Here is a 27,463-nt window from a genome sequence, read left to right as displayed (position 1 = left end):
CAAAGGAAAGAAGAAGGGAAATGACATTTTACATTTTGTTCAGACTACTCTTCAAGGTAAGAATTTTCTACCTAATTATTTTGAATCTTCCCATATAACTATATAAGCCATAGATTTTTTCCGATTTAGTGGATGCCGTTAGGTCCTTTAGGTTGGGATACCAAATTTGGCGAGTTAAATCATAAAAGTGTGTTGATTATTTAGTGGATGCTATTTGCTATTTGCTTCGGGGATCAACTGACCAGCAGCATTTATATATGAAAACAGTCACATGAATACAAACTCCTTCAACCCGAACAAAGACGATCGTGGATCAAGTTGTGCACCGCAGCTTTCATATACACAATTCCTTACACTTATAACGTTTTATATAAAGTGTCTTACTGAAATACTGCTTAATCATTTCGATAAATCGAAGAACACCAACTAAATGCGACGATTTTACATTGATAATCTTTTGAAAGATAAAAGATATGGTAAATTATAATAACAATGGATGTAGATCGTTGTTTTAACGGCTGATATGTGTATTATATCAAGCTTGTATCCAAAACGTGACTCGGGAACATCACTAGTACAAAATATCAGGTTACATATTTATGTATGCATGCATTACCCTTTTTGTTAAGTATGTGAATCTTCATTAACAGATTAATGATACAAAGGGATACAATAGGTTCTGAAGAAATCAAATCCTAGTGAATCTGAAGAAGCTAAACATCGCAGATGTGCCTAAGAGGGCCACACAAAAAAGTAAAGAGAACCCTCTTAGAACAATAAAAGGTTTGATCAGAGATCAAAGCTTTAACTAGATAAGATAGCATAAGCAACTATTAGGTTTCAGTAGACCTCAAAATAGAAATGATACCCTTGATACATATTATATACAAACACTTAACAACTTTTTTGGGTAAATAGATTTGAAAGCATAACGCATACACACGCGATATAGAAGCAACAAACCGAATGATGTTCTAGTGGTAACTAATGAATACATAGAACGTTGATTAACAAAAATAAGATATACCCATTATGGAAGATAAGAATAAAGATAGGTGTGAAGGCCGGTTTAGGCCTAAGCTACATGAGAAAGACGTCGTGAAAATTGTAAATGATCAAAAGATTTGTCTTTATTGCATAATTGCGAGTTCTGAAAAATAAGGAGTAAGGAAATAACCACATCCACAACTCCATATAGTCCTAAATATAGAGACACGTCTACGAGTAGTTTGATGTGTGTGGTGTTGTCTCTAGAAATCCATATACTTTGCTTTTGACACTCCCATCTATCCACCTAACCATTATTTTCCCTCTTTAAATTTCTCGAATCTCTCTTTCCCTTTCTACGTGTATACATCAATGTAACTACAATGTTGACATATTTTATCAATTAAATCAATATGAACGAAATTAGATAATCTCCTTTTGATTATTTCAATTATTTGAGAAAGAAAACACTCATGCATTGACTGAGCATATCATACCCTACCACATATGAACAGTCTAAATAACCACATATCAATTTCAAAGATTCTAGTAAATCGGCTTCAAATGGTGTGGTCCACTGGAGGAAGACGATAAACCTGACTTTTATACCCCACGAGTATTAATAATTTTCTTGCCCACCTCTTGTGTGGATATTGGATGACCAGCGAGGTTCATAAATTTTCTTTCCCAACTCTTGTGTTGGATATTCACTTTTGTCTGAGTTGATCCAGCTGACCTACTGGTCCAAACAGACCAAATTGAGAGATGGCATAACATAACGATGTAAGCTTTTTTCATACAAAATTTAATGGTCCATAGGACGATTGCAAATCATTTCAACGTAGGAAATTAACTGCAAATGAATTTTACAGATTTACTATCCTACAAAAATAAATATTTAAAGTATGAAAAAATCCTGAAAATATAATTACATGCGATTGATTCATTTGTTCTGAACTTTATTTTATTTGTCTGAAAATATAAATTACTTATTAATTCTAGTAAGTTCTCTAGTCCTGTCTTTTTAGTCACTTCACTAACTTTACTGAACACATTCAAGTAAAAGCGATAGTTAACAAGTTACTAACTCAAGTTGATTACTTTGGGACCATATAGCTACGAGCCTAAAAGCTACGTTGGTTTAAAAGTGAATTAACAGAAGCTAAACAGACAAATGCGTCTTGACAGAAAAGTGAAACTAGAACAGAACATATATAGGCTTTCCAGCATATGTTCAATCTGAAACGCGAAAGCGAGATTCTCATCCCACAGCCGAAATATATATATTTTTAAGAAGAATGAAAATGTCAAAATTAAGAAACACTGTAAAATCAAGAGTTCATCAATCTCTATTTATAATTGGATTGTTGATACAATTTTACAAAGCTATGATCAAGAATCTAGATGAAGCTTCCTCAGCTAAAAAGGAAGTTACAGAAAAAGGGAGACACGATCAGAGGGAAAATAAAAAGTCTCGGCCGTCACAATATCCTAGTAGCTCCGGTGAAAGCACAACACTGAGATCTGAAAGATGTCCTTTGGGGCGCATATCAGAAGTCAACGAGATGAGAAGAGAAATCTGGAATAGGCGACGATCTAGGAGGACAACGCAGAGAGAAACCACCGATCCTTACAACGTCTCCGTCACCTCGCCGTCTAGGAAGAATACCAGCCGTGAGTTTCGCGAGGGCCGCCGTGTACTCGAGCAGTAACTCAGTGATGATAACAACAGAAATCATGTTCAGAAGTGATAGTGGATATATTCTTCTCAAAGGATTCGCCGGAAAATTAGAAGTTTCTCTGCCTTTTAAATTGTCTTTATCTCTTAAGGAAATGGTGTTGGGATTGCGAGACACACCACCATTTATATAAGCCATAAAATCTTAGAGCTCCACAAGTGGTTCTAGATACTCGTACACGTATGTCACTTTCCTGAGTTATTATTATTATTATTATTATTATTATTATTATTATTATTATTTTTTTAGTAACTACCAAAATTAGTAACTTGCTTCGTCTCACGCGCTGTAGACAATAGTCACACAGTGTCGACAAAAAAGACAATACTTTACTTTCATATCATGAACATCGTGTAGATTCAGTTACAAAAAAAAAAAAAAAACATCGTGTAGACACTTCTCAATAGAACGGAAGAGTAGAAAGGAAACATAGGCATATCCTGAACATGGCTAGGACACAAAAGTTTCAAGCGCATTTACCAATTAAATTGTGGGATGAATGTATTTTCAGTGTTATCTATCTTATTAATAGTGTAACTTCAAAATCGAAAATATATAAATTTTATTTACTCATAGTTAGTAAAAGAAAATATCCAAATATATCGGCCTAACATATAGATGATTATATAAACAATAAAAAATTGTATACATATAAAAACAATTCGATCATATATAAATATTAGATTTGTCAATATAACATGTTTTGATTAGATAACAACTACTTATTTCGGATTATTTATGAGGTCGCTTAAATGTTCGTTTTAATTTCAACTGAGCCAAAGGAAGATTAGTCGTAAGTTGTCGATATTATTATCGTTAGAAGACAATAAAAATCTTAAAATTGGAACCAAATTTTCATGATACACAATTTTAGAATCAAGCTCTTTTGGTAAGTTTAAATTAATTGTTTTTATACCAGACTGTTTGAATAAATAAGAAATTTTTCTATCAAGTTAATGCTTCTACCGAATTTTTAAGTTTGGTGCAAAATTTTGAAGAAGTTCTATAAGGTAAGTTTAATTTAAGATTATTATATACTTTGTCACCAAGTTTATAATTTTGGTAGTTATTGAAAATTTATATAAATATTGGTTCAATGTATCACGCTAAAACACAGTTTCTAGATAATTAATGTTAATTATTTTAACTTTCCATACAATCCGAATACCTACCTACCTATATTTATATATTATACACAGTTGAGTTTTCCCTTAGAAATACCTTCAAATTTTTTAACAACTCTTAATTTATGATTATACGAGTATCAATGATATCACATTTTAATTGTTTGATTTGGACTTCTATACTTTTTAATGTGTACCAAATAATTATAGTTAGTTAATTATTCTATATTTAGAAAAACATAAATACCAAATATATTTTTACCACAAAACACACATATATTCAGAAATCATCAGATTTTGACCACAAAAACACATGTATTAATAAATATTTTACACTTGCGCATGTCTTATCCGAGTATATATTTAAAGAAAAATATTTCAATATTTTAGCTATGACACGTGTCATCACTAGAATGTTTTTCAAAGTCTCTAGGAAAATATATTGGTCCATTAAATATAAATTATAGTTTTCATTAAACTAATTATAAAATTAATTAATAATAAACAATTAATATTTTTTTATTTCCTTGAATATAAGCTACGAAATTTCCTAATATGATTATGGTATATATATATGATAATTAATGATTTTAATAATAAATATTTAATAACAATTTGTGTATCTTCCATCATTTATATCTAAAAATTATATATTTGTCTAAACACTCAAATGATTTTTTAACTAAAGAAACATTTGAGTGTTTAGACAAAAAAAAATTATATTAATAATGGCATTTTTATAATAATTTAAATTCATTAATGTTATCATTGTAATTAACTAATTTAAGAATCAACGTGAGAACGAGACATTAGAAATTTTTTGATTATATACCTAAAATTAATTATGTATATATAATTTGATTATTTCAGTTTGTTCAACCATTTATACTAAATTTAAAAGAAAATTATCTCAAATAGCATTTTTATGTTTTTGTCACAAAATAGCCATAAAAAAATGACCAAAATAGCTTCTTTTATTTTGAAAATTTTAATTTTAATTTTTTTTTTTTAATATTTGAAGCCATGTCCTCAAAGCCACACTCCTTAACTCTAAACTTTAAGTCTATATAAGTTAACCATATTTTAGAAACGTATTTTTATCTTTTAATAAAATTTATTTTAGTCATTTTTTCCCTAAGAGCTAGAGATGTCAAACAGGTTTATCCGGACATGGAACGGCCATCATCGGATCTCCATTAGTGGCTCGACGAATAAGAGAAGCAACAGTGGTGGACTGTCTCGAGAATCGCTCCAAAATCGACATTGTTTCACCATTTCGTAGGTGAGTTTTGGTCCATTCCCGCAAGTAACCATCCCGCAAGGCCCGCAAATTTGCGGTCCTAAGAAATATTAACCCAAACCTGCTCTGCACTGGGTTTTTACGGGCCAGGCCCGCAGACTGAGGACCCAATTGCCATCTCTACTAAGAACTATTTTTGTGACACGAACTTAAAAAGGGTTACCATAAGAAATTTCTCAAATTGAAACCGTATCAAAATTATAAAAATAATTATCCTGACCAAATTAAATATTTTGCAAAACTAAAAATATTGTGGAAAAAGATGTGGAATTAATTAAAAGTTAACCTTTAAAATGAGTTAGAAACTTACGAAGATCTAGCGTACATAAAAAAAAAATTGTGAAGAGTTAAAACTTCCACTTAAACATTTCATAAAAAAATGACGGTATATGGATCATGCGGAGTATATAAGGATCGATCTCGTATAAAGCTTGAACAAAAAAAAATTATGTTTAAAAAAAATGGAGAGAACCACTTTCCATCCATGTTTGGAACTACATTAGGCGCTAGTCGAGCGGCAACCCCAAACCTAGCGAATTATCAAAAAATCGAAGAATATTCGGAGATTATACAGAACCTAGTTTTAAATATAATTTAATATATTTATAATATATTTAGTTAATTTTAAATATGATAACACATGTTTTTAAACTTAATTATATAATGTTTTTATATATAATTTTAAACAGACATTTTTTTATTTGTCGAACATCTAGATTATGGTGTGTTTGGTACAAAGCAATTCATATTGCTACTAATCTAGTTTTCCATAAACATACTAAACATGTCTGAAAATAACTGTCATACTACTAGAGATGCAGGAAAGGCCAAATTTCTCACATTGAAGCATCTGTGTACTAAAGAACAACCGGCTGATCTTCTCACTAAAGCTCTTTCTACACCAACTTTTCAGTATTTGCTGTTCAAGTTAGGCATTCAAGATATCTCATTGCCAACTTGAGGGGGAGTAAATGGATAAACATGATAATATGATTTCCCTATTGTTATGGGAATAGATAACCTTTACCTAGCTAGCATAGGATCTTCTTAAGTTGTATATATACTCAGCCTATTGTATCAATAAACACACGCTTTCATAATATATTTCATAAAAGCCTCTATTACCTGCATAATTTTAAGGGAAAATTGGAAAAATGGGACACTTTGAACTTTTGTTTGTCACAATAAAACTTCTCATACTTTTGGTAATTTTGGACATGTTTTACCCTTCTTTAATGAGAAAACTAGTAAATTAAATTTTAAAAATGTAAAAAAATATGAAAAGTGTTGAAAACATAAGTATGACAATATATATGTTTAAATTTTTTTTAAAAAAAATTAGAATCATATTTTATTTTATCTTCTAGGTACAGTTAGAAAACTCATTTTGGTAATCTAGCTAGTTTATATGTCTGATTCTAAGTTTTAAACATAGATATATCTAGGGTATATACTGTAAACTAACATTTCTTGTATAATCTAGCACAAATAGAATTGATTACGTTATAATCAAGAAAGATGTCTTCGGTCTACCTACAGTTTGATAACGATGTATAGCCACAACTCAATGATATAGGTCGGTTATATTACGTGACATAACTTATTCTGTCTTTTACCTTATATGACGCCTTAAAGAAGAATATGTTTCTCGCCTACTATATTTTGTTCTGCGTAGGTAGTATACAAATTCTAGGTAAATCCGGAAAATATGAAAACTTCCATATTCAGTTGAAGATGTTTCCTGAATCTAAACTAAATATATCATAAATCTCTCAAAGAATATTTTATTTAATATCTTTAATAAATTTAGTCTAAACCAAAAATATGGAAGTTCTATTTTTTTTTTTAAAATCTTTACTAAATACCGATTAATCGGGGATTAATTTTAAACACCGTGTTTTAATTTTCAGAAAATTGTTTATATTACATTGTGATTTGTATAGAGAACATCCTTTATTGAAGCGGCCTAGTGGGAATTGGGTAGGTTTATGTTGCCCGGTTGTCAGGTTCGATCTCCAAGAAGCGTATTTTGCTCTTTTTAGTGTTTATTTTCATTAATGGCATAACCGTAAATAAGTCATCATCTTCCTCGACAGTTTTTAGGGTTACAGAGATATTTTTACAGAGCCGCCATGCTTTCTTTGATTGATTTCGTCCATTATTTTTGCATTTTTTTGCTGGGTATGGTTTAAATTTGTAGATTTAGCATGTATCTTCCAATTTCAAGCTTTCAAAACTTAAAAACGTGAATAATTTTGGTGACTCCGATTTAATGGCCGCCTTTAACAAAGGATCTAATCAAGAACAAAAGAAAATCACCCATCAAATCAATTACGAAATAAAATCGAAGATGCTATAAACCATCTACACATGACACAATGCGAAATCAAAGAGGCTAAGAAGGATATCAAGTAAAGATGGAGACAATAATCTGAGAAGATAAAAAAGAAGATGAGAACAGAAACCTCATAAAGGTATTTGTGAAAAAAATGTATGTGTCTTGAATTGTGGAAGAAGAAAGAATGAAACAGACACAATTACGTAACTGATAATGCTTTTGATTTTTCTTTTCATCTCTAATGTAAAAACAATTATAAATAAATCTAATTAATAAACATTCTATATTTTAATTAAATTAAAATTTCAATAATCTAAGGGTATAATCGTATTAACATTAATTAAAATTTTAATAGGACAAAAAACTTAGACAAAATCTTATGATGACAAATCAAAGTTCAAAGTGTCCTATATTTCCAATTTTCCCTAATTTTAAGGACCACTGGTTTTCCCTGCAAATGGATTTGAACAGAAAGGTCTCAAGACAGATAGATCATCACCAAATGAATAAACTTAGGTCCCAAGAACGTCTTACCTTGATGTTTTCTTCAGTTAGTTCAGCGGCGTCACTAGGAGGAAAATCATTGACATTGTTTGAGAAAAAAACTTTCACGGTTTTAGGACTTGAAAAGTTCCTATAATCAAGCAAAAGTTTAATCACAACGACAAAGTTAACAACAACAAGGCAGGACTAAAATCAATCACAGTAACCTAATATTCTTCATTCAATATTTACAAATCATATACCTTCTTCCTCTTCAGGGCCTTTGATAGCAAAGGAATGTAGTTTGATAACTTGGTTGAAAGGAATATAGATTAGGAGTTGCTCATCAGCATCGCCCTCTAAGTTAAACCTAAACAAGTAAATCAATCAATCTCAGCTCACTCACCAAACGATCAAGAATCAAACAATTCGAAAACTATAGATAAAAATAACAAAACTGGTATAGAGACAGAGAACTAGTTAAACTACCTGCCTGCTTGAGAGCGTTGGGTAAAGAGTGTAGTTGAGCTTTGGTTAAGGCATCGAACACCAGACCAGTCAAATGAAATCTAACAGATCAACCTGACACAACCAATCAAAACAAATTCATAGATCAATTACATCAGAAGAACCTAAGATTCGAAAATCTCAATAGACAGAACCCTAAATATTCTACCCATACAAAAAGAAAATTGACAATTATTTCACCTGTCCCTTAGGAAATTGGCTGGCAGATTATCAAGGCTCCCTCTAACTTCACTCACAGAAATGTCGGAAAGACACTTGTTTCCAGAACTCAGGGTAACATTTTGATTGCTTTAGCTGCTAGATGCTTTTAACTCAGTGTATCTCTTATATATATATTCATACCCAAACTATTGTTCAAGTCTTTACTTCTACCATCTTTGATCTTTTGTTTCTAATGATAACTATGAGTTGTTCTTGTTTCCTCAGATTCGTAGCAAGATGAGGGAGATCATGATCAAGGAAGCTTCGTCTTGTGACCTCAAGGAGCTTGTTGCCAAGTTTATTCCCGAATCTATTGGCAAGGATATTGAGAAAGCCAATTCAGGGCATCTACCCTCTTCAGAATGTTTTCATCCGTTAAGTCAAGATCCCAAGTTCGACCTTGGAAAAAAGCTTAAGGAGGTGATGAGAAACTACCATAACAACACTTTTTGTTTTTGATTTTGGGATAGAATCATATCATCAAAGATTTATTTTAATTGAATGCTTGTGTTTCTAAATCTGACTAGGCTCTTCACGGAGACTACACAGCAGTGGATGTTGGTGTGAAGGTTGACAGGCCGGCCGTCGAGGAACCTACTGAGATTATTGGAGCCTAAGATATATATGTTTTTGAAGAAATGTGATGAGACATTATTTTTTCATCTAAAACTTTTACCATCCTTAATGTTCTTTTCCCACTCGTTTGCTTCCTCGGCTTCTTTTTTTTTTTTAATCATAAACTTGGGAGTTTTGGACAATTGAGTGTTAGATAACTGCTAATATAAAAATTTGTCCCAAACTTGACGCATCATCATCAGTCAATAATGGTCATGTCATTTTAATACCATATAATATATTCGACTCGTATGTACAATGTTGTTTTCAATAGTATTACAAGTTTACAACATATCCTATTGCAAATATCAAAACTTAGTAAATAACAGGTAAACCAGGAAATTTGTTCAAACCGGAAGCTGATGCTATGGTATTTGTCATGGCATTATTATAACAGAACTAGACAGAGAGGCAAACAAGTACGAAGGGTTCGACGTTTATGAGAGTCAAATTTACAAAGGCCTCAAGAGTGGGTAATCTTCAAGTAGCTCCCTTTCTGACAAAGTGTCCTTCTCATTCTGCGGTGTCCACAGTACTTCTACTGCCTGCAACAATTGTTTATTTTACACCATTCATTTGCAAGACTACACTTGTTCGAATGGTTATTCAAACTTACAGATACAGACTCTTACCATTATTTTGTTTCTAGGTATCGACCCAATTTTCTGTAAGGCTTCCTTCATATCCACAGTTCCATTTATTGGCTGCAGTTTATGTGTACCCTCTGCAGCTACCAAGATGGTTACCTGAACATGTACAACAACACTTCCTGTTAAACCAAAGTTACAACGTGCAAACACAAGCTTCATACCATTACTAACTTTATTATCAAGAACCCATGCATCTCCTTTTCTAAATTCGATTTACCCTATTCTAGTAAACAATTAACTGTGAAACTTGTAAGTGTACCACAATATATTCATTGCTGAAACCGCTAGCAGTCCGAATCTTTGAGCTTTGTCTCTTAATGCTGTTCACGTTAACAAGCGTCTCCTCATCGAATTTCCCCCGTTCTTCAATGGAGAGTTGATTAAATCGTTTCTCTCCGTCTTCTATACTCCGTCTCACATCAACCTGAAAATAAAATGATACGAAAAAACAGATAGATTGGTTAGGTTCAGCATCCATACTCACTAAATGCTCCTAGAGTTACTAGCCAGGCAAAAACTGGTGAATATATCAATCATGTGAGAACAAGTGGGACTTACTGATGAATAACAAGAGATGCAATAGTCCGGGTGCCTCAGCAAAGCTAATGTTGCCTCTGTAGGACCGAAAAGAAAAAAAAATTATACATCCACCAGGTTTCATCAGCAGCTGTAACTTATACTAAGCATTTATCAGGGAGATGTCTTACATAGATCACCCATGTTAACTAACGTTAAAAAGATAGTCCGGGATTGACATTTTTCACTAAATATAGCAGCAATACCCACAAGGTTAAATAAAAATCTAGAATGTTTTAAAAAAGCCATCTACTTACGTTACCTACTCCCAGGCAGGTTCGATTTCAATATAGACAGTTAAAACAAAATTCACCAAAGCAAAATAGTGAATCGAGTCAGAGCTGCATTTGTAACAGTGTTTGTTACCGGTTAAAACATAGGCGAGACCCTCTGAAGTGGATGTATCAGCATTTTCAGCAAGACGATTGAAATCTTGTTGTAGGGTCCTCCCCAAACCAAGCAACCCCACCTGAAAAAGAGGATACATTGTTACGCATAAACTCTCTCTTCTGTTCACGTAAAAGATCATTCTACCTGTAGTTTAATGACGCTAGTCTTCTGAGTAGCGGTTAAAGTGGAACCCCCCTGTGAACGGCGGTCTGACAGGAATCCAGAAACCACAATAAAGGCTGCAAGACCAACCAGAATCGGAGAGAAGCTCGAAAACCCACCTCCGTATCCAAATCCAAATCCAACCGCAGGGCCAACATAGAGTCCTCCACTCAACGGAGACGGTCCATAGTACGGAGCCGAGTACCTCGTACTACTACTCTGATCCAATGTTCTCGGCACAGAATAAGAAGAAGAAGAGGAACTTCTTCGTGACGAGAAGGAGTTACCGCCGATTCTGCCACCGGACGCAGCCAAGGCCGAATTAGGATCATGAAACAAAAGCAGCCCCAGCAAAACCGCGGCTATAGCGGGTTTCTTCAGAGAATCCAACGTTTTCTTGATCCGAATCGCGATTCGGTCAAACGGATTCTGACAAGGACCCGAATCGGATTGTTTGTATTTGACGGCGATTTGGAAACGGAACGAAATTGATTCGCGTTGTGGTGGTTTTGAGGAGAAAAGAGTGGTGCGATTCTGACGCAGTCGCGTGTGTGTGAAAGGCGGATTCCATCTAAGCAAGGAAGAGGCAGACGCCATAGTTGATGATTGCTGGATGCAGCCAGGTAGGTATGGACTATCCCACTAGGGTTTTGTGTGGTGACCAGTGAAGAAGAACATTTAGGCATAGGAGGAGGAGGAGGATCGTCATCCACAGATTCTGGAGAGAGTATCTAAACAATTCTTTTTTTTGGGAACACTCTAACAAAATATATTATTGTAAATGCTCAAGTTTTTAAAGTTTTTTTTCAAAAGAAAATCGATAATAAAAAAATAACTGAAAATAGATCATACAATCTACACTATTATTTGCGAAGTAAGTTTTTGGAATCGAGCTCTCACGTTAAAAATTAGAGTAGTTAATTTCGTTTATACCCTTAATGAATAAAATGTATAACTAAATTAAAAAATAAAAACGAAATTTTAATTTATTTGATTAGATAATTGATTAAAATTAATAATTGTAAGAATTATCCAAAATCTGAAAATATAATTTTAAAAAGAGATAATTTCTGTATATATTGTATTGTTATCTGAAAAAATCTTTTAGTAAAAAGTTAAAAACATAAATTATATAACTAAATATTAATCAAATAAAATTCTTAATTATATAATTAAAAATAGAATATTGAATTATCCAAAATCTTAAAATATAATTAAAAATATAATTTATATATATATATATATATTGTATTGTTATCTGAAAAGTATTTTAGTAATAAAAAGTTAAAAGCATAAATTAGTTTTTGGAATTGTGCTACACGTTAAAAGTTAGAGTGGTTAATATCGTTTATACCCTTAATGAGTAAAATGTATAAATTAATTAAAAAATAAAAACAAAATTTTAATTTATTTGATTAGATAATTGATTAAAATTAATAATATTAAGAATTATCCGAAATCAAAAAATATAATTTTAAAAAGAGATAATTTATGTATATATTGTATTGTTATGTGAAAAAAAATTTTTTAGTAAAAAGTTAAAAACATGAATTATATAACTAAATATTAATCAAATAAAATTCTTAATAATATAATGAAAAATAGAATATTGAATTAACCAAAATATAAAAATATAATTAAAAAAAAAGATAATTTCTATATTTATATTGTATTATTATCTGAAATAGTATTTTAGTAAAAAGTTAAAAACATAAATTATATAATTAAATATTAATCAAATAATTTTTTTACTAAAATTATGAATAAAGTGTACAAAAAACTTTTTAAAAATTATGAAAATATTTGAGTCTGCATCGCGGGCAAAACAACTAATACAATAACTAAAAGGGGAATATGGGCTCCAATGAGTCAGCTTCAAAAATCAACCAATGAAAAACTTGATTCTCACCACGTCACCTCAGCTTATTAGAAAATGAAAAAAAAAATTGGGTTCTTTGTGTGGACTCATCCTGTGTGGATTCATCATATTTCGTTTTGGCACAAATCGACCCACTTCCGAAACACTAATATCCTACGGAAAGTGCAGTTCTGACTCAGACCCACACTCTTCGACTTCTCCTTTTCGTGTTCATGATCTCTGTTACTGCGATCCATATCCTATCAATCAATATGTTCTTCACTCCCTTCGATTCTTTTCAACTCCCTTTTTTTCTTTTTTTTCCATTAATTTCAACCCAAAAAAAGGGATCTGAAACAGTACAATCGTCTGGTGTACCGGAGAAACGTCGGCTCTAAGTTACAAGGCTTCAACCTCACTCACAAACAAACAATCTAATAGCACGCCGACCACCGCTGCTACATTCTCCGTTGTCGGCTTACATCTCCTTAAATCATACGTTCTACCCACTACACCTCCCACTCTCTCGCATCTGAACGGACTCATCATCATCCGTTTATAGATTCTCCTTGCTTGCGATGAATACCCTGTTAGGAAATCTCAAAGGTCAAATTCCGTCTATAGATCTCTCTCTCACGCTCAACACCGTCGCAGGTTAGTATTTTCAATGGGCAAAAGTGTGATTCTTAGGAATTGTTTTATAGGGATGATGAATACTTATATATCTTGGCTGTGTGTTTTAGAAGTGATCTGATAACTACTTGACGTTTTGGATTATTGGGGTTTCACTAACGAGTTTGCAGTGAGTTGTGAAGGCGAAAGAACAAGTTGTAGAAGGGAAGATGCGTCATCTAATCCTGGAGATATTGAGTCTGTGAAGAAGAAGCTATACGTAGCAAAAGTGTGGGTGCAGAACTTCAAAAAGTTCAAGAGTTCAATCATGCCGGTAATGATGCCCCTAACATTTCTACTACATATTTGTATGCAAGCCAGAGATTAATCTTAAGAATGACTTTAATCATGAAAATTTGGTTTTGTTGATCAGATGAGCATGGATCCGTATGGAGGGGAGTTCCAAGGGACGGTTGGAAGGAGTTCCAAGGGACGATTTTCCAAATCTTTTGGAAAACCATGTACCAAAAGCAAGTACAGTTCTAAATACTGTAAATTAATCCATCTGATTGTCATTGTTTCTCTTATTTATCACAGCCAACTGAGTTTGATTGTTCTCTGTACCAGCAAATGGATTGGGATTCAAACTGATAACAGATAGTGTTATATTTCATGGTAAAAATTCTCCAAGAAGCTATAGCAAGGGGTATCTTCCTTCTCATGCATCTCATGTGATAATTCCAACTCTGTCGGTGTCGTCAGGTCACAAACATATTACTGAACTTCTTCTCAAATTTCTTTTTTACTAAATTCACCAAAGGGAAGTAGATGAGAGTAAACTTAAGTTAGTCTTTTCTTTACAGGTTTATGCTGATCAAAGAGAGAGATTGGCAATGTTCATGGAGTGGCTTGATCAGTTCTAGAGATTTAATCAGAGAGAGTAGAAAAACCATGATGGAGACGAAAAACCATGATTTGAGCGATATAAAATTTAGCGCTGTTGTAGAGAAGCATTGGATTAGCCATTAGACTTGATTAATATGTTTAGTCTAGATTTTATTTTCTTTTTTAGTTACTTAAAAAAAATTCTTTGTTTTTCAGGTGCATTTCCAGCAGTACTAGAAGTAACATAGAGAAAGATATTATATTCTCAGACCATGCACGTGTGAAACGTTCAATCCGCAAAAAAAGACGCACATCATCGATCGACACTTGTGAACTGGCACCGATCGATACTTCTCAACTAGAATCGATCAAGACCAACCTACGAGTAGATATGGTTGTGACTCTTGTGCTGATAAACATGCTTCAGGTTTAAAAGTGGGACATGCATGACCCTGAAAGTCATATGCATAATGCAGCAAGTCAGAAGATTGATGGAGACAAATTTGAGTGCCTTGCTTATACCCATAATCAGAAGAGAATGGAGATAAATTTGTTAGCCAAAGTCGAAAGTGTGTGTTTGTTGGCTATCCTTATGAAAAGAAAGATTGGTCTCTATTTGGTTGCCTCTCTCGTATCTGTCTACTCGGTTCTAGAACATTCCATTGATTTTTAGAAATTAATTTGTTCAGCGAAAATATTATAACTGGAATAATTTGACCGTTAATAAGAAGATTCAAATGGTTTGTAAATATTTTTAATTGAAATGGACTTAAATCAGCAGTACAAAGTTTTTTATATAACGTCTCAAGCGTTATTTCAGCTCTTATTTATGTAGTTAATTAATTAACTTGTATCACGAAAGTATCAAAGTATACTTGAAAATTATCGTTTGAAAGTTTACAGTCAAACTAGGTAAATCTGGACTAGTTTAAAGATCACCAACTTAATTAAAAAAATGATTGTATATTACGTGAGTACACAAAAAAGCACAGAAGTACAGATTATCCCATTTTAATTCGTGTGATGCACATTAACATATCTCTATTGATCTATTCAATATGGAAAAGGGAAGAAAAAAGAAGCCTCGGCTGTTACTCATCTACTCGATCAATAAAGAGTAAAAGAAAAAAAGAAGAAGAAAAAGGATGGACACTCGTCACGTATCAGAAATCGACAAGATGCGCAGAGAAGTCTGGAACTGGCGACGATCTAGGAGGACAATACAAGGAGAAGTTGCCTATACGTATAAAGTTTCCGTCGCCTTGTCGCCTCGGAAGAATCCCGACGGTGAGTTTAGCGAGAGCTGTCGTGTACTCAACCAGTAACTCAGCCATGATTACGATGGAGATCATGATTGATGAGATAATCGAAGAGGAATGATCTTGAATGTTCTTGAGTTCTTTTCCAGAGCTATTACTGAATTTGGTTGTGGTGACTTGTGAGGAAGAAAGAAGTCTTGTCTTTTTATATAAGAAACCAGTAGAGATGTCAAATGGGCGGGCTATAAATGGGTGGCCCGTGTCCAAATCGATATGGTCTAAAATGGACAGACCCAGATTAAACCATAATTAAAATTTGTCCAAATGGGTGAACCCAATTATATCAATGGACAACATTGGGCTTAACCACTTGGACAATGGGCGGCCCAATAAACTTAAATGTCTAGGGTTTGAAAAATTGGGGGAAAACACAAATCACCTTTTTTTTTTCTTCCCGTCTCACTCTTGCGATTTTTCTTCGTGTTTGATTCTTCCTCTTCGAATCTTCGTCTTTGATTTTTCCTCTTCGAGTCCTCGTCTTCGATTCTTCCTCTTCGTGTTCGACTCTTCTTCCTCGTCTTCGTTCTTCTTCGATTCTTCACCAACTTCTGATTTCATCATCTCTTAAGATTTGATTTTTCATGATTTGTGTTATGGGTTTTCACTATTAGCTACTGATTTGTATCATCTACTAATATTGTGTTATGGATTATGTGTTAAATGGATCGGTGATTTGTGTTCATAACGAAGCTGGTGGCGAGTCTGGCGACTGTTTCTGTTTCCGCAAGTCAGACGAAATTACGAATATTTTAAACTTATCTTGTGTTTTTTATAACTTTGAAACATAAAGTTTAAAACATAAAGTTTAAGTATATGACATCTTTAAAATTGAAAATTTAATAATCTTTAAATTTTTAAAACTGAAATTATGTTGTTTACATTAAGTGGGCTTATGGGCCGCCCATGGATAGTCCAACAAATCATGGTCTTATTTGGTTATGGTCTCATTTGGACATGGTTCTATTTGGGCTTCGATCAAAAATGTCCATCAAAAAAATGAAACCCATTCGGACACACCCAAACCCGCCCAACCTGCCCATTTGACATCTCTAGAAACCAGAGTTTCTCCACTGTGCTCGTCGTTACTCGCAACTCGTGTTTCATATTTTAATATTTTCTGTTGGTCAATATGAAAAGAAACACACGCTGCGCGTCGCACGCGCACTTCACATTGGCATTAGCTGTTCCTCGATTCTGATCCCCGATTATCACGTGTTTTATTTACCAGTACAGTATATAGCTCAGCAGATACCTCACTTTTGTATCGCTGTCAGTTCACTCAGCACTCAATAGGTACATCATTTTTAAGAAAACTGTACTCACACGTCTTCACATCATCGTAACTCAATTTCCTTGTGAATGTTTATCAAAAATGTCCAGTTTAGTTGTTATACTCCCTGTTCGAAAACGCGGCCGCCTAGCCGCCTAGGCGGCCGCTTAGGCGCAATCCGGACATCAGCCGCACCGACTTTACCACAATCGGCCAACAAAATCGGAGACCAATTATTCGGCCCATTTAAACGATTAATCGGCCCATTAACCGATTAATCAGCCTATTTGACCAACTAATCGGCCCAGTTAAGGATTAAACAGGCCTAAAGTTTTACTTATGAAAGTATTTTATCAGGCTTCCAGAGATCAGACAGCCCAACTACTTTACCTTTCTCCTATACGTTTGTATTCTATATATAGAGTGATATTTTGCCTCTCTTGTTGCATGTAAGCGATGTGGGACTTTTGTCCATTTTGATAGTAATAATGCAAAATAATTAAAACGTAAGAAGGAGGCGTCGAAACCGGGTTATTCGAAGAAACTGACATGCTTTGGCCACTAGGAGACATTGAATGCTTTGTACTTTTGCGCATATGTTAATATATATACATATATACGTATAATAAAAATTCAAAATCTAGATTAATTTGTGTTTTAATTGTATTGCTAACAATTAAATTTTTAAAAATCAATAATAAATTTCAATAATAACATATAAAAACTATTAAATTCTAATATATTTATATTTTATATTTAATTTAAATATTATAATAAAATAAAATAATAATTAAACTAGGCCCCGCGTATACTCCGATTAATCCCCGATTTTTTAGTAACTCGCTAGGTCCGGGGTTGCCGCCCGACTAGCGCCTAACGTAGTTTCGAACAGGGGTTATACTTCGGTTGCATTTTTTTTTTCTATCTATTTATGTTCTATATTTTAGATCCATCTTGTGGTCTAGCATGTACTATATGTGTATACCTCTTTATATCATCTTTTTGATTTAGTACAGTTTTCTTTTTTCATTTTTCAAAATATACTTGAAAGAATATGTTAAGTCTGAAATGTGTTCCCCTGGATCTGCTGCTTTCTATGGATCTCACAGAATTAATTCTTTTTTAAAAATCGCTCACAATCACCGACGGAAACCTTTATCAAAGCAATCCCAGCTCTAAAAGAATGGGAGATTGCTCAGCCTTCTTAACCTCCTAAAACCCCTAAGACTGCTCCTCCCGCAACCTCAACCGGCTTTGTCATCGGAGATCATCTGCAACACTTATGCATCCAGGAATACGGAACACAAAGCAGCTGGACTAGCTTGAATCTTCACCGACAAAACTTTTATAGAACTGTATCGATGATCCAGCTTCCAAAGATTCGTGTCATCGCCATGCATGGAGAGGCCTTAGCCATCAAAGAGGCTCTGCTTCAAGCGGCTTCCCAAAACCTTCAACACATCTGTATTCACACAGCTTCTCAAGTGCTCGTTTGAGTGATTTTTTCACATCAACATCCGTCGGACTGGGGTTCTCGCCGACATCGACGATCTATTGTCTTCTTCCATCTCTCTGTTTCTTTTGTGTTGTTTTGTTTTCATCCCACGAATTGTAATGCACTGGTTAATGGGCTTGCAAAGTCTTGTCAGTCTTGTCTTGCAACCCATTTAGCCAAGGCCCATAAACTTTTTAATTATCTTAATGAATTAATTTTAGTTGTTCAAAAAAGAAAGAAAGAATATGTTAAGTATATAAATAAAAGGGTCCATGCTTTATGAATTTTGTTTATTATACATGTAAGAATGGGGATGCTGATTCAAGGTTTTTAACAATTAAAAATTAACATATTAATGTGTTATGATTATGTATTTAAATTGAATTGCTTTAGATATATACTGACTTATGAAAATAAAACAAGTGTCATCAAAGTTTGTAAACAAGTTTAAGTGTTGGTTCAGACAATTTCTGTCATCTCTCTTTTTTTTATCTTTCTATATTTTTATTACGTTTAATTGGTTAGATATTTCTCCGCAAGTTACCGTTTGAGAAGCTCTACTAATTCCAATAAGTATTATAAAACTAAGCAAATGAAAATATTAAAAAGCAAAGAGAAAGAATGAGATAAAAAAAAAAGAACATTTGAGAAATTTTAACAATTTCATTAGACACTCTTTTCATACATGTCTTCATATGAATGGTTTAGTTTTATTTTTACCTTAAAATTTAATAACACAGCTAAATTAAATTAAAATACTGATATTTAGATGGATAAGTTATTCAAATGAGTATCTCACCAATATAAATGCTCTAATAAAAAATATAATCTTACTCAACTTGATAAAATCAGAAGCTCTTTTCAAAGCCTTACCATTACAAATCATTTCCCTTATCTATATACTAACATGATACTGATTTTTCTTTTTGAGAAAATGATTTATAATAGATTTGGTTAATCAATATGACCCTGCACATAAAATACTATGACTTCAGTCCGGCCTTCAACCTACATGATTTTCCAAGGCCACCTCTCAACTTCCTTAGATGGTATGTTCACTGAAATCAATATTTGTTTCAACAGTAAGGTCGTATGACTATGTGAGTGAAAGACATAAGCAAAGATGAAATGCAAGTAACGTAAAGCCCTACAACACCTGACACTTACGGTTATTAAGAAGACGCACCATTACCACGTGACAACTGCTCCTGCAATCCGTTTGCATGAAACCTGACTTGGTTGTGCTCGTCTTACAGCACAGATAAAGATCTCTGCAATGCAAAAAGGACACAAACTTTAACAAAACATCTTTACAGGAACCGGTTGGTTGCTAATGTGCTTTTGTCTCACCTCCTTTAGCTTGGAATTGGCAGTTACATCAGCCTCTCGCTCATCAAGAGCGCTTACTTTTTCTTCCAACTCTTGAACGAGCCGCGTGCACCTTCATAGCATTTGAACGTGCAGATGATTCCCGGTTAGCCAAGACTCTGAGAACGATTGATCATATACACATTCTAGATCCATCTACAATGCTTTATTTTTGTTTTCAAAAGAACTTTGTTCTTCGTATATACCTTCACATTTTGATGTATATATTAAAAGAAGAATTTAAAAGAGTATGCTCATCGATAATATTCCAATGAGCATGCTATTTTGAATCCGATACTAGAAAGCTTCTTCTTCTTTAAAGAAAAGCAACAAAGTCACATATATGAATTTTTGTTTAATATAATATGAGAGCATGCTCATTAATAATTAATATCCCATTGGGTATTTTGAAAGCAAACAAATGAAAATACTGAAAGCAAAGAGAGAAACTTCTCATTTGAGAAATTTTAACACTCTCATTAGATATTCTTTTCTTCCGACTAGTTAAGGCGCCGCGCCTTCTTCGCACTTGAACGTCCAGATGATTCCCCGTTATCCAAGATTCTGAGATATGAGGATCATATGGATAATTAAATGTCTACAAAACCCATACTTATATATAACTTAATTTAGTCACACACACAATCTCAGCTTTTTACCTTTTGGCACGGTTAGGATCAGATGGAGCAATCTCATGACTGTGTCCCGCGCCTTTATCAATCTCGAAAGCATTCTCGTTTCTATTAGCCGAATTGGTTACACCCTGAAGATTCCCTGGGGAAGGAGGTAGCTTCGGTGATTCGTTACAATCGAGATTACTATTCATCGAAACACTCGTTACACCCGAAGTATCTTCACTCCTATTCTCACTGCCACTGCTTTTTACATTATCCGAATCTCCAAAGATTATCACCAAGTCATCCTCGTTATAATCATAAAAAATCTTGTCCGGGTCCATATAGTCAGTGAGCAACACGTTCATGACATTGCCTGCTTCGTTTGGCATCATCACGCCAAAGGGCATCTCTATAGGCCTCGGGTAGATCATTCGGTCAGCACTCCGAGGCCTCTGCGAACTCGAAGAAGGAACGTTATAACGGTTTCTCCTTCTGTGACCATTCCTGGGCGGGAGACTACCACCGGAGTATACCGAGGTGGTAGGCCTCGTGAAGGGACGCGGAGGCAAAGCGGCGTTGTAGTTAGCCACCGGCGCTGGCAGATAATATGGTGGTAGCCACGACGGTGCAGGGGTCATGGGCGGTTGTGAGCCGAAGGAGAAGACAGGCCGCGACGACGGTCCATACGTCGGCAACCTCATTGGCGGACGGGTCGGTGGGATCTGAGGATACGGCAGAAGCGGTGGTAATATTCTCCCGCGAGGACGCGGCATGCCGCCTCTTGGGCCACTCTCGCCGCCACCATTGGTACGAGGACTCGGGAATCGAGGGGAGTTGGCGGAGCTTGTGTTTAAAGGAGCGATCTCGTTGTGACGAGGATTCATTGTTAAGGATCCAAGGAACTTGAGTACTCTCTGCATCATGTCGGAGTTATACAGTCATATCGGAGTTACACTTGTCTCTATATAATCTCAGAACTAATATTCAGTGCAAAGTCAGTGTTCTCATGTTCGTATGTTGTTTTGAGAGAGAGAAAAACAAACAAGACAATGATTTAACAACAAAACTGATGTCAAAAAAAAAAAATGAAACTAAAAGTTTTTTTTTTCTGTTGATTAGGGATATCCGGCGGGCAGAACCCAACCAACTAATTTCCGGAGATTTGTCCACCGGAGCCAGACAAATCTGGTTGTTCGTAAGGAGAATTAGATATCTTTGTCGTCTGGCCACATGGATGGGTAGTCTAAGTGTGAAGTTTCAAACCCGGGTCCCTTAGGAACTTTCGGAGTCACTTTCACCACCGGACCACACCCACTTGATTAATGGAACTGTAAGGTTAAAGTAAGATAAGCTAAAAGGAACTGCAGTAAGAAGAATACCTCAGCAACTGAACATGGAAAACTACTGTCCGAATAAAACTGCTGTATCTGGTTTGCTTCAGTCACTTGCACAAGCTTTTATAAAAGGTTATGGGGAGATATCAAAAGTGGATATTTACAAAATTAATCCTCTCTGCTTTTTGAATTTAGCAAATTTTCTTCTAACTTTCCTTGAATTTGTACACATTTTCAGTATTTTTTTATCAACAGATTAATATCAACTTTGTACTTCAAAAAATAAAATCAATTCTATGCAGTGGTGCTAAATGGTGTGATTTTAAAGGTTGGGGTATTATAATGAAAATAAAAAATATTTGATGTAGTTTTTGTGAATGAAAAAGTTTGTATATTAAAATGGTAATATAAAGGTATATATATATATATTGTATAACTTATGAGATATTCCTTATATTAGATTTTCCCTTGTTTATATATTTGCATTGACCATTCTTTTGTCTCAGACCTAAATTGTTAACTGCATTCATTAATTACCACTAAATACATTACTTAGTCACGTTAATTTCGTTAACTTTGTAGATAATATTGCGAGAATTTTTTTTTAGAGCGAAGTGTAGAGGATATACCAAACTGGACGAGTTCACATAAATAATAATACAAAATTTGATTTAAAAAAAGAATATAAATATTATTGAATCATAAATTAGGAAATTTCAAATTTGATGTAAGTTTTTTTTTGGGTAAAATGTTAAATTAAAAAATTGATGTAAGTTGTAACAATGTGTATTAAATCATTGTTAATTACCTAGTCATGATGACAAGAATTTGGAGTCAAGTCACTATATTATAGTCCAATTTTGGTTGTATTAAGAATACCCAATTTGGCAGTTACAAATTTCATATTGATATGGCATATGTATTTCTCATATCTTTTCAGGAATGTATCTCTCTATATCTTTGGACTTTAATGTTGTTTTGTCAGTTTCTCTCTTTTGACACTAGACTTTCTCTATTAAAAAGATTGCACTAGATGAAAATTTCCATTATTTTTTATTGTTTGAATTTTGTATGGTGAGAAACTACTAAAATACGTATTATTATTTTTGAATGGAGGTGCGGGGTATTCGAACCCGGTACCTCTCAGACACGAAGCGAAAGGAAGCTGCGAAATCGAAACTCTGTAGCTCTCGACCCCTTTCGCGTTCAAGATTTCGACTCATCCCTTGGCCGTTGCAACAGGTTCGCCACCGTGTTATTGTCGATGCATCGGTGTCTCTTTTGAGAATTGCAACCTTTTTGTTGTTTTGTGTTACCTACTCCTCGAGAGTAGAAGATGAAGATCGTTCGCAGGGATTATGTTCGTAATGGACCCGGAAGCGTTAAGGTTTGATTGATTAGTTCCTTGTTGTGGTCATGTTTCAATCAAGCCCCAAGTTAAGTTATATAACTTGCAAATTCAACTTGAATCTAAGGGTAGATGGTGGCTGAGGACTCGGATGATCTCTGGTATGCTTATAATCTGATTTCCACTGGCGATAGTGTCATGGCTGTCACTTTTAGGTACACTTTCATCATGTTTCCCTTGTAAGGGTTACGCAAAAAGCTTTGTTTGTTCTTTATTACAATCATCATGTATCTATCACACACTTAAAGTTCATTCCTTTTGTAAGAATGAATGAATCTCACGAGTATCAAATAATTAATAAAGGGATTTTGGACTTCTGTTTTATCTTAGTTAAGGCCATTCCTCTTCTTAAACTGGGTTGATTGTGTTCTGTTTTACCTTTTTTTTTAATTGTTTTGCCTGGTTTCAGAAAGGTTCAGAGAGAGGTACCTGGTGGGGGAAGAGACTCTGAACGTGTTAGACTGAAGCTGGAAGTACAAGTTGAGGTATGATTTTTTTTAAGGGATTTTGTATGCAACTCACCCTGTTATTACCTATCTACACTAGAAGCCTATTTTTACTTAAATTCGCCTCGACCATAAATGTGCTATATTGCTTTACATTCGATATTGCTTACATTTGTTGCCTTTTTTGGTCGTCTTTGGCCCTTTCATCAACTGTGGAAGATACCTTTGTCTTAATTCTATCTTTAATTTCCTTTGTTCATTTAGGAGGTGGACTATGACAAAGATGCGTCTGTTTTGCGCATACGTGGGAAGAATATCCTGGAGAATGAGCACGTCAAGGTAGATTGCGAGGCTCTGACTTTTGCCTTATAGAAATTTCCTGTGCTGAACCTTGTGTTGTGTCGCAGATTGGTGCCTTCCATACTCTGGAGATTGACCTGAAACGACCTTTTGTATTGAGAAAGGTACTTGACCTCTCTTCTATTTTTGCCTTGCAAGTGTGCATGATCCGTCTTGCAATCTAGTTTCTATTTTATGAGTAACTTGGTGCACGCTGATACCATTGCAAAATAATATCTATAGATTCAGCGACGCCGCATATTGTGTTTGGATTAAATTTCCACAATGTCTTACAGTAATATTGATTTTAGAATGCCTAAAAGTTCCAAACTACACGATTCGTATAAGCAGTTTTGGAAGTAGAAGCTATCTTGCTTGCACATAGGTTTCTGTTGCAGTCTGCTTAGAGCTTACTGTACCGGTTATTGATTTGAAATTTTCACTCTTTTTTTGAAACTTCATTTGTAATTAGAAGTGTGTACATGGGTAATTTTCAGGCATTTTGGGACTCATTGGCTCTTGATACACTCAAGCAGGCCTCAGGTATGCTGCTCCTTTTCCACCTTTCCAATTTTCTGGAGTAAAGTAGCTTTGAAATTCTCACAAAACCACAAATGTGCCTACGTTGATTGTTGACATATGACCCGAGATCTGTGTCCATGTGGCCTAGCGTAGATATCGAACCCAATTCATTGATTTACAAACTTTTTTCAAATTTGTCTTGCATAGATTCGGCAGCCAGTGCTGATCTAGCTGTAGTTCTAATGCAAGAAGGACTTGGACAAATATTCCTCGTCGGCAGAAGGTAATGATTACTCATGTATTTCTAGTTTTATCACCTTGGTTGTTTTGGTTGAAGAACTATGAAAAGAGTCGAAGAGAATCATTTATGTCTATTAATGTTTGGCAGCGTGACAAGTAGCCGTGCACGAATAGAGACATCAATTCCTAGGAAGCATGGACCTGCAATTGCTGGTTACGAGTCTGTATGTTCCTGCACTGTTTCATCATATACATGCCCAAATCTATGGTTGATGAATTTCTCTGATATTATTTTTGTTATTCTGTAGGCTTTGAAGAAATTCTTTGAGAATGTTCTGCAGGTTTGTTGTTTTAGCTCTCTGAATATACATGGTTCACATTATTGTTTTCTAACAAAAAGCGTACCTGAGTTTCATACATGCTAAAAGTCTATTGATATACACAGGCCTTTGTGAAACATGTTGACTTCAGTGTCGTTCGCTGTGCAGTGATTGCAAGTCCCGGCTTTACAAAGGTAGTTTTGTCTCTCCAGGCCGTTTCTAAACTTTCAGGGTTAATAATTATTAATCAGAATGAAGCTGGACAAGATTAATACTTGATGACACACCATGATGTGATGAGCTTTTGGTTGTTCTTATCTTCAGGACCAGTTTCATCGTCACTTATTATTGGAAGCAGAGAGAAGACAGTTGAGAGCTATAATCGAGAACAAATCGCGTATAATTCTGGTGCACACAAACTCTGGATATAGGTAGGGTTTCTGTGAAATAGTTTATGTAACCTGTCAAAATAAGTATCCTCTTCCAAAGTTATAAAAAATTAATGATGGCTCAGTGTCAAATGCTTAAAATTAATGATGTTACTGATTTGAGATCTATGCTGCTTGTGTGAGTTGCTAATCTGCTAGATAAACCTAATAGGTTTCCTAATTGACCTGATTACCTACTTTATTAATGTGTAAATCCATGTTCGTGGTGGCTATCAGTGTTAACTTCTCACCTCTAGCTTTTGGTTTACTTGTAAACATTATGTATTGGTGCACAGACATAGCCTGGGAGAGGTTCTAAATGCTCCCAACGTGATGAATATGATCAAAGATACTAAAGCAGCAAAAGAGGTGATTTAGAATGTCAATTAGCTTGATATTTCAAATTTCTCACTCAGAGCTGGTTTAGCGTACACGTACTTTTCACTGTTTTAAATGGATAGATGTTCCAAATCATTGTGGTGCTCACCGTTTCGTGACTTGTGTTCTTCTGTTACTGCATGGTGGTGCTCTTAAACTGTACTCTTATCATCCACGTGCTTGATGTAAATTTGCCTCTTGCAGGTCAAAGCTCTCAACGATTTCTTCACCATGCTTTCAAATGTGAGGTTCTTTTGCAATAGACAGAACGATTCTCGTCCGTTTTAAGAGTATTTCAAAGCGACTTGAGATTCTTTTGCTTTATATAATCCAGGATCCAGCTCGGGCATGCTATGGACCAAAACATGTAGAAGTTGCTCATGAACGAATGGCAGTCCAAACACTTCTCATCACGGATGAGCTTTTCAGGTTCAGTAATGGAATGGAATACTACTAAACGCAATTCGACTTCTGTATATTTAAGAGGCAAATGTAATGATTGACATTTAAATAAACATTTGTCCAGGAACTCTGACGTAAAAACAAGAAAGAAGTATGTGGATTTAGTGGAGTCGGTGAAAGATTAAGGAGGAGAGGCTTTTATATTTTCGTCCATGCATGTTTCAGGGGAACGTGAGTGTTTGCGTCTTTATCTCTTCTTCATTTTGTAACAAACTCTTATTACGTGCTGATGAACTTGCAGAGTTGACACAGCTTACTGGAATTGCAGCTCTTCTCAGGTTCCCTTTACCAGACCTCGAAGACATTGAGATGTAAAATATATCTTCTTCGGGTATAGAAACCATAGAAAGATCATATACGTCTCACTACTTATTAGCCTGTCTTTATAGTTTTCAAGAGAGATTTGTATTGTGTGGTTCAAAAAGGCAACTCTTACATTAAGTTCGATCAGTCGTTGCTGTTGTGCAACGTTTAAGAAACACTATACGTTGAGCCTTTGTGAGCAATAAAACATATTTGTGGAGCACACAATATATGATACAACTATAGTCATTGCTAGACTATGATTTTCTATCTACCGGTCAAGTTAGTTGGCTTCACAGTTCATGCTTCTTATTCACTTCCATGTAGTATGATTCATACTGTATGAATGCCATTAAAGAATCATATAATTAAACACAGGAGCATTCAGATATACACAAAGCTATTGTAAAAGTTCCAACAAATTAGAACCACTGAAACTCTGAAAGAGATGTTAAGAGAAATGAAATATAAAGATGAATTTTCATCTCCATAAATACAAAATTTACAAAATAAATATGATCTGTATACTCCCTCCTTTTTTCTAGTAGATGGCGTTTCCGCTTATGCACACACAATTTTTAAAAATTAATTTTATATATTTATATAAATAAAAACATTATTAACTATCTACATAATCACAGTTCAACCAACAATAATAGATTATAGAATATAATGAATCATATAATATATAAAAAAATAACTTTTATATTGAAATTTTATATTGAAAATTGAAAAACATCGTATATTTTGAAATAAAATAATCTTA

The 27,463-nt window shown here is 34.4% G+C and overlaps 7 protein-coding genes across 11 annotated transcripts; 3 read left to right on the top strand and 4 right to left on the bottom strand.

Moving 5' to 3' along the window:
- Positions 1-2,293: 2,293 nt before the first annotated feature.
- On the bottom strand, positions 2,294-2,862 carry LOC103867467. Its single transcript, XM_009145544.3, has one exon. The coding sequence runs from the start codon at positions 2,724-2,726 to the stop codon at positions 2,538-2,540; it is 189 nt and encodes a 62-aa protein (XP_009143792.1). The 5' UTR covers positions 2,727-2,862; the 3' UTR covers positions 2,294-2,537.
- A 151-nt stretch (positions 2,863-3,013) lies between these two features.
- Positions 3,014-9,778, top strand: LOC103868670 (40S ribosomal protein S3a-like). The gene is made up of 3 exons (XM_009146755.3): positions 3,014-8,772; positions 8,926-9,120; positions 9,228-9,778. Exons 1-3 carry the CDS (start codon positions 8,740-8,742, stop codon positions 9,315-9,317), a joined length of 318 nt encoding a protein of 105 aa, XP_009145003.2. The 5' UTR covers positions 3,014-8,739; the 3' UTR covers positions 9,318-9,778.
- Positions 9,534-11,845, bottom strand: LOC103867451. Its single transcript, XM_009145527.3, has 6 exons — positions 11,076-11,845; positions 10,908-11,010; positions 10,524-10,579; positions 10,225-10,389; positions 9,948-10,061; positions 9,534-9,860 (listed from the first exon to the last, which is right to left on the bottom strand). Exons 1-6 carry the CDS (start codon positions 11,688-11,690, stop codon positions 9,768-9,770), a joined length of 1,146 nt encoding a protein of 381 aa, XP_009143775.1. The 5' UTR covers positions 11,691-11,845; the 3' UTR covers positions 9,534-9,767.
- Positions 11,846-13,047: 1,202 nt separating this feature from the next.
- On the top strand, positions 13,048-15,143 carry LOC103867429. 3 transcript variants are annotated; one of them, XM_009145512.3, is made up of 5 exons: positions 13,048-13,605; positions 13,767-13,897; positions 13,997-14,093; positions 14,191-14,325; positions 14,427-15,143. In XM_009145512.3, exons 1-5 carry the CDS (start codon positions 13,530-13,532, stop codon positions 14,435-14,437), a joined length of 450 nt encoding a protein of 149 aa, XP_009143760.1. In that variant the 5' UTR covers positions 13,048-13,529; the 3' UTR covers positions 14,438-15,143. The 3 variants fall into 3 exon arrangements, 2 of the variants coding, with proteins under 2 accessions (XP_009143760.1, XP_009143753.1); XM_009145505.3 differs by having other exon boundaries at positions 13,059-13,605; positions 13,755-13,897; positions 14,427-15,142; XR_632659.3 differs by having other exon boundaries at positions 13,061-13,605; positions 13,755-13,897; positions 13,997-14,097; positions 14,427-15,142.
- A 248-nt stretch (positions 15,144-15,391) lies between these two features.
- On the bottom strand, positions 15,392-15,937 carry LOC103867419. The gene has a single exon (XM_009145495.2). It carries the CDS (start codon positions 15,798-15,800, stop codon positions 15,612-15,614), a length of 189 nt encoding a protein of 62 aa, XP_009143743.1. The 5' UTR covers positions 15,801-15,937; the 3' UTR covers positions 15,392-15,611.
- A 1,329-nt stretch (positions 15,938-17,266) lies between these two features.
- LOC103867411 (sine oculis-binding protein homolog) lies at positions 17,267-22,484 on the bottom strand. 2 transcript variants are annotated; one of them, XM_009145485.2, is made up of 3 exons: positions 21,897-22,040; positions 20,560-21,431; positions 17,267-20,464 (listed from the first exon to the last, which is right to left on the bottom strand). In XM_009145485.2, exons 2-3 carry the CDS (start codon positions 21,399-21,401, stop codon positions 20,401-20,403), a joined length of 906 nt encoding a protein of 301 aa, XP_009143733.1. In that variant the 5' UTR covers positions 21,402-21,431; positions 21,897-22,040; the 3' UTR covers positions 17,267-20,400. The 2 variants fall into 2 exon arrangements, with proteins under 2 accessions (XP_009143733.1, XP_033132983.1); XM_033277092.1 differs by having other exon boundaries at positions 20,560-22,484.
- Positions 22,485-22,723: 239 nt separating this feature from the next.
- Positions 22,724-26,960, top strand: LOC103867401 (protein PELOTA 1). Of its 2 annotated transcripts, XM_033277063.1 has the most exons (17): positions 22,724-23,093; positions 23,188-23,238; positions 23,332-23,414; positions 23,669-23,744; positions 23,970-24,044; positions 24,113-24,169; positions 24,542-24,587; positions 24,774-24,849; positions 24,955-25,030; positions 25,115-25,147; positions 25,252-25,320; positions 25,451-25,557; positions 25,851-25,923; positions 26,137-26,175; positions 26,267-26,361; positions 26,459-26,565; positions 26,636-26,960. In XM_033277063.1, exons 1-16 carry the CDS (start codon positions 22,962-22,964, stop codon positions 26,517-26,519), a joined length of 1,149 nt encoding a protein of 382 aa, XP_033132954.1. In that variant the 5' UTR covers positions 22,724-22,961; the 3' UTR covers positions 26,520-26,565; positions 26,636-26,960. The 2 variants fall into 2 exon arrangements, 1 of the variants encoding a protein (XP_033132954.1); XR_004450192.1 differs by lacking the exon at positions 25,851-25,923.
- Positions 26,961-27,463: the final 503 nt, after the last annotated feature.

Source organism: Brassica rapa, chromosome A01 (assembly GCF_000309985.2).
Source record: "Brassica rapa cultivar Chiifu-401-42 chromosome A01, CAAS_Brap_v3.01, whole genome shotgun sequence".
Classification (NCBI taxonomy): Eukaryota; Viridiplantae; Streptophyta; class Magnoliopsida; order Brassicales; family Brassicaceae; genus Brassica; species Brassica rapa.
This window is presented reverse-complemented; position numbering and strand designations above follow the sequence as displayed.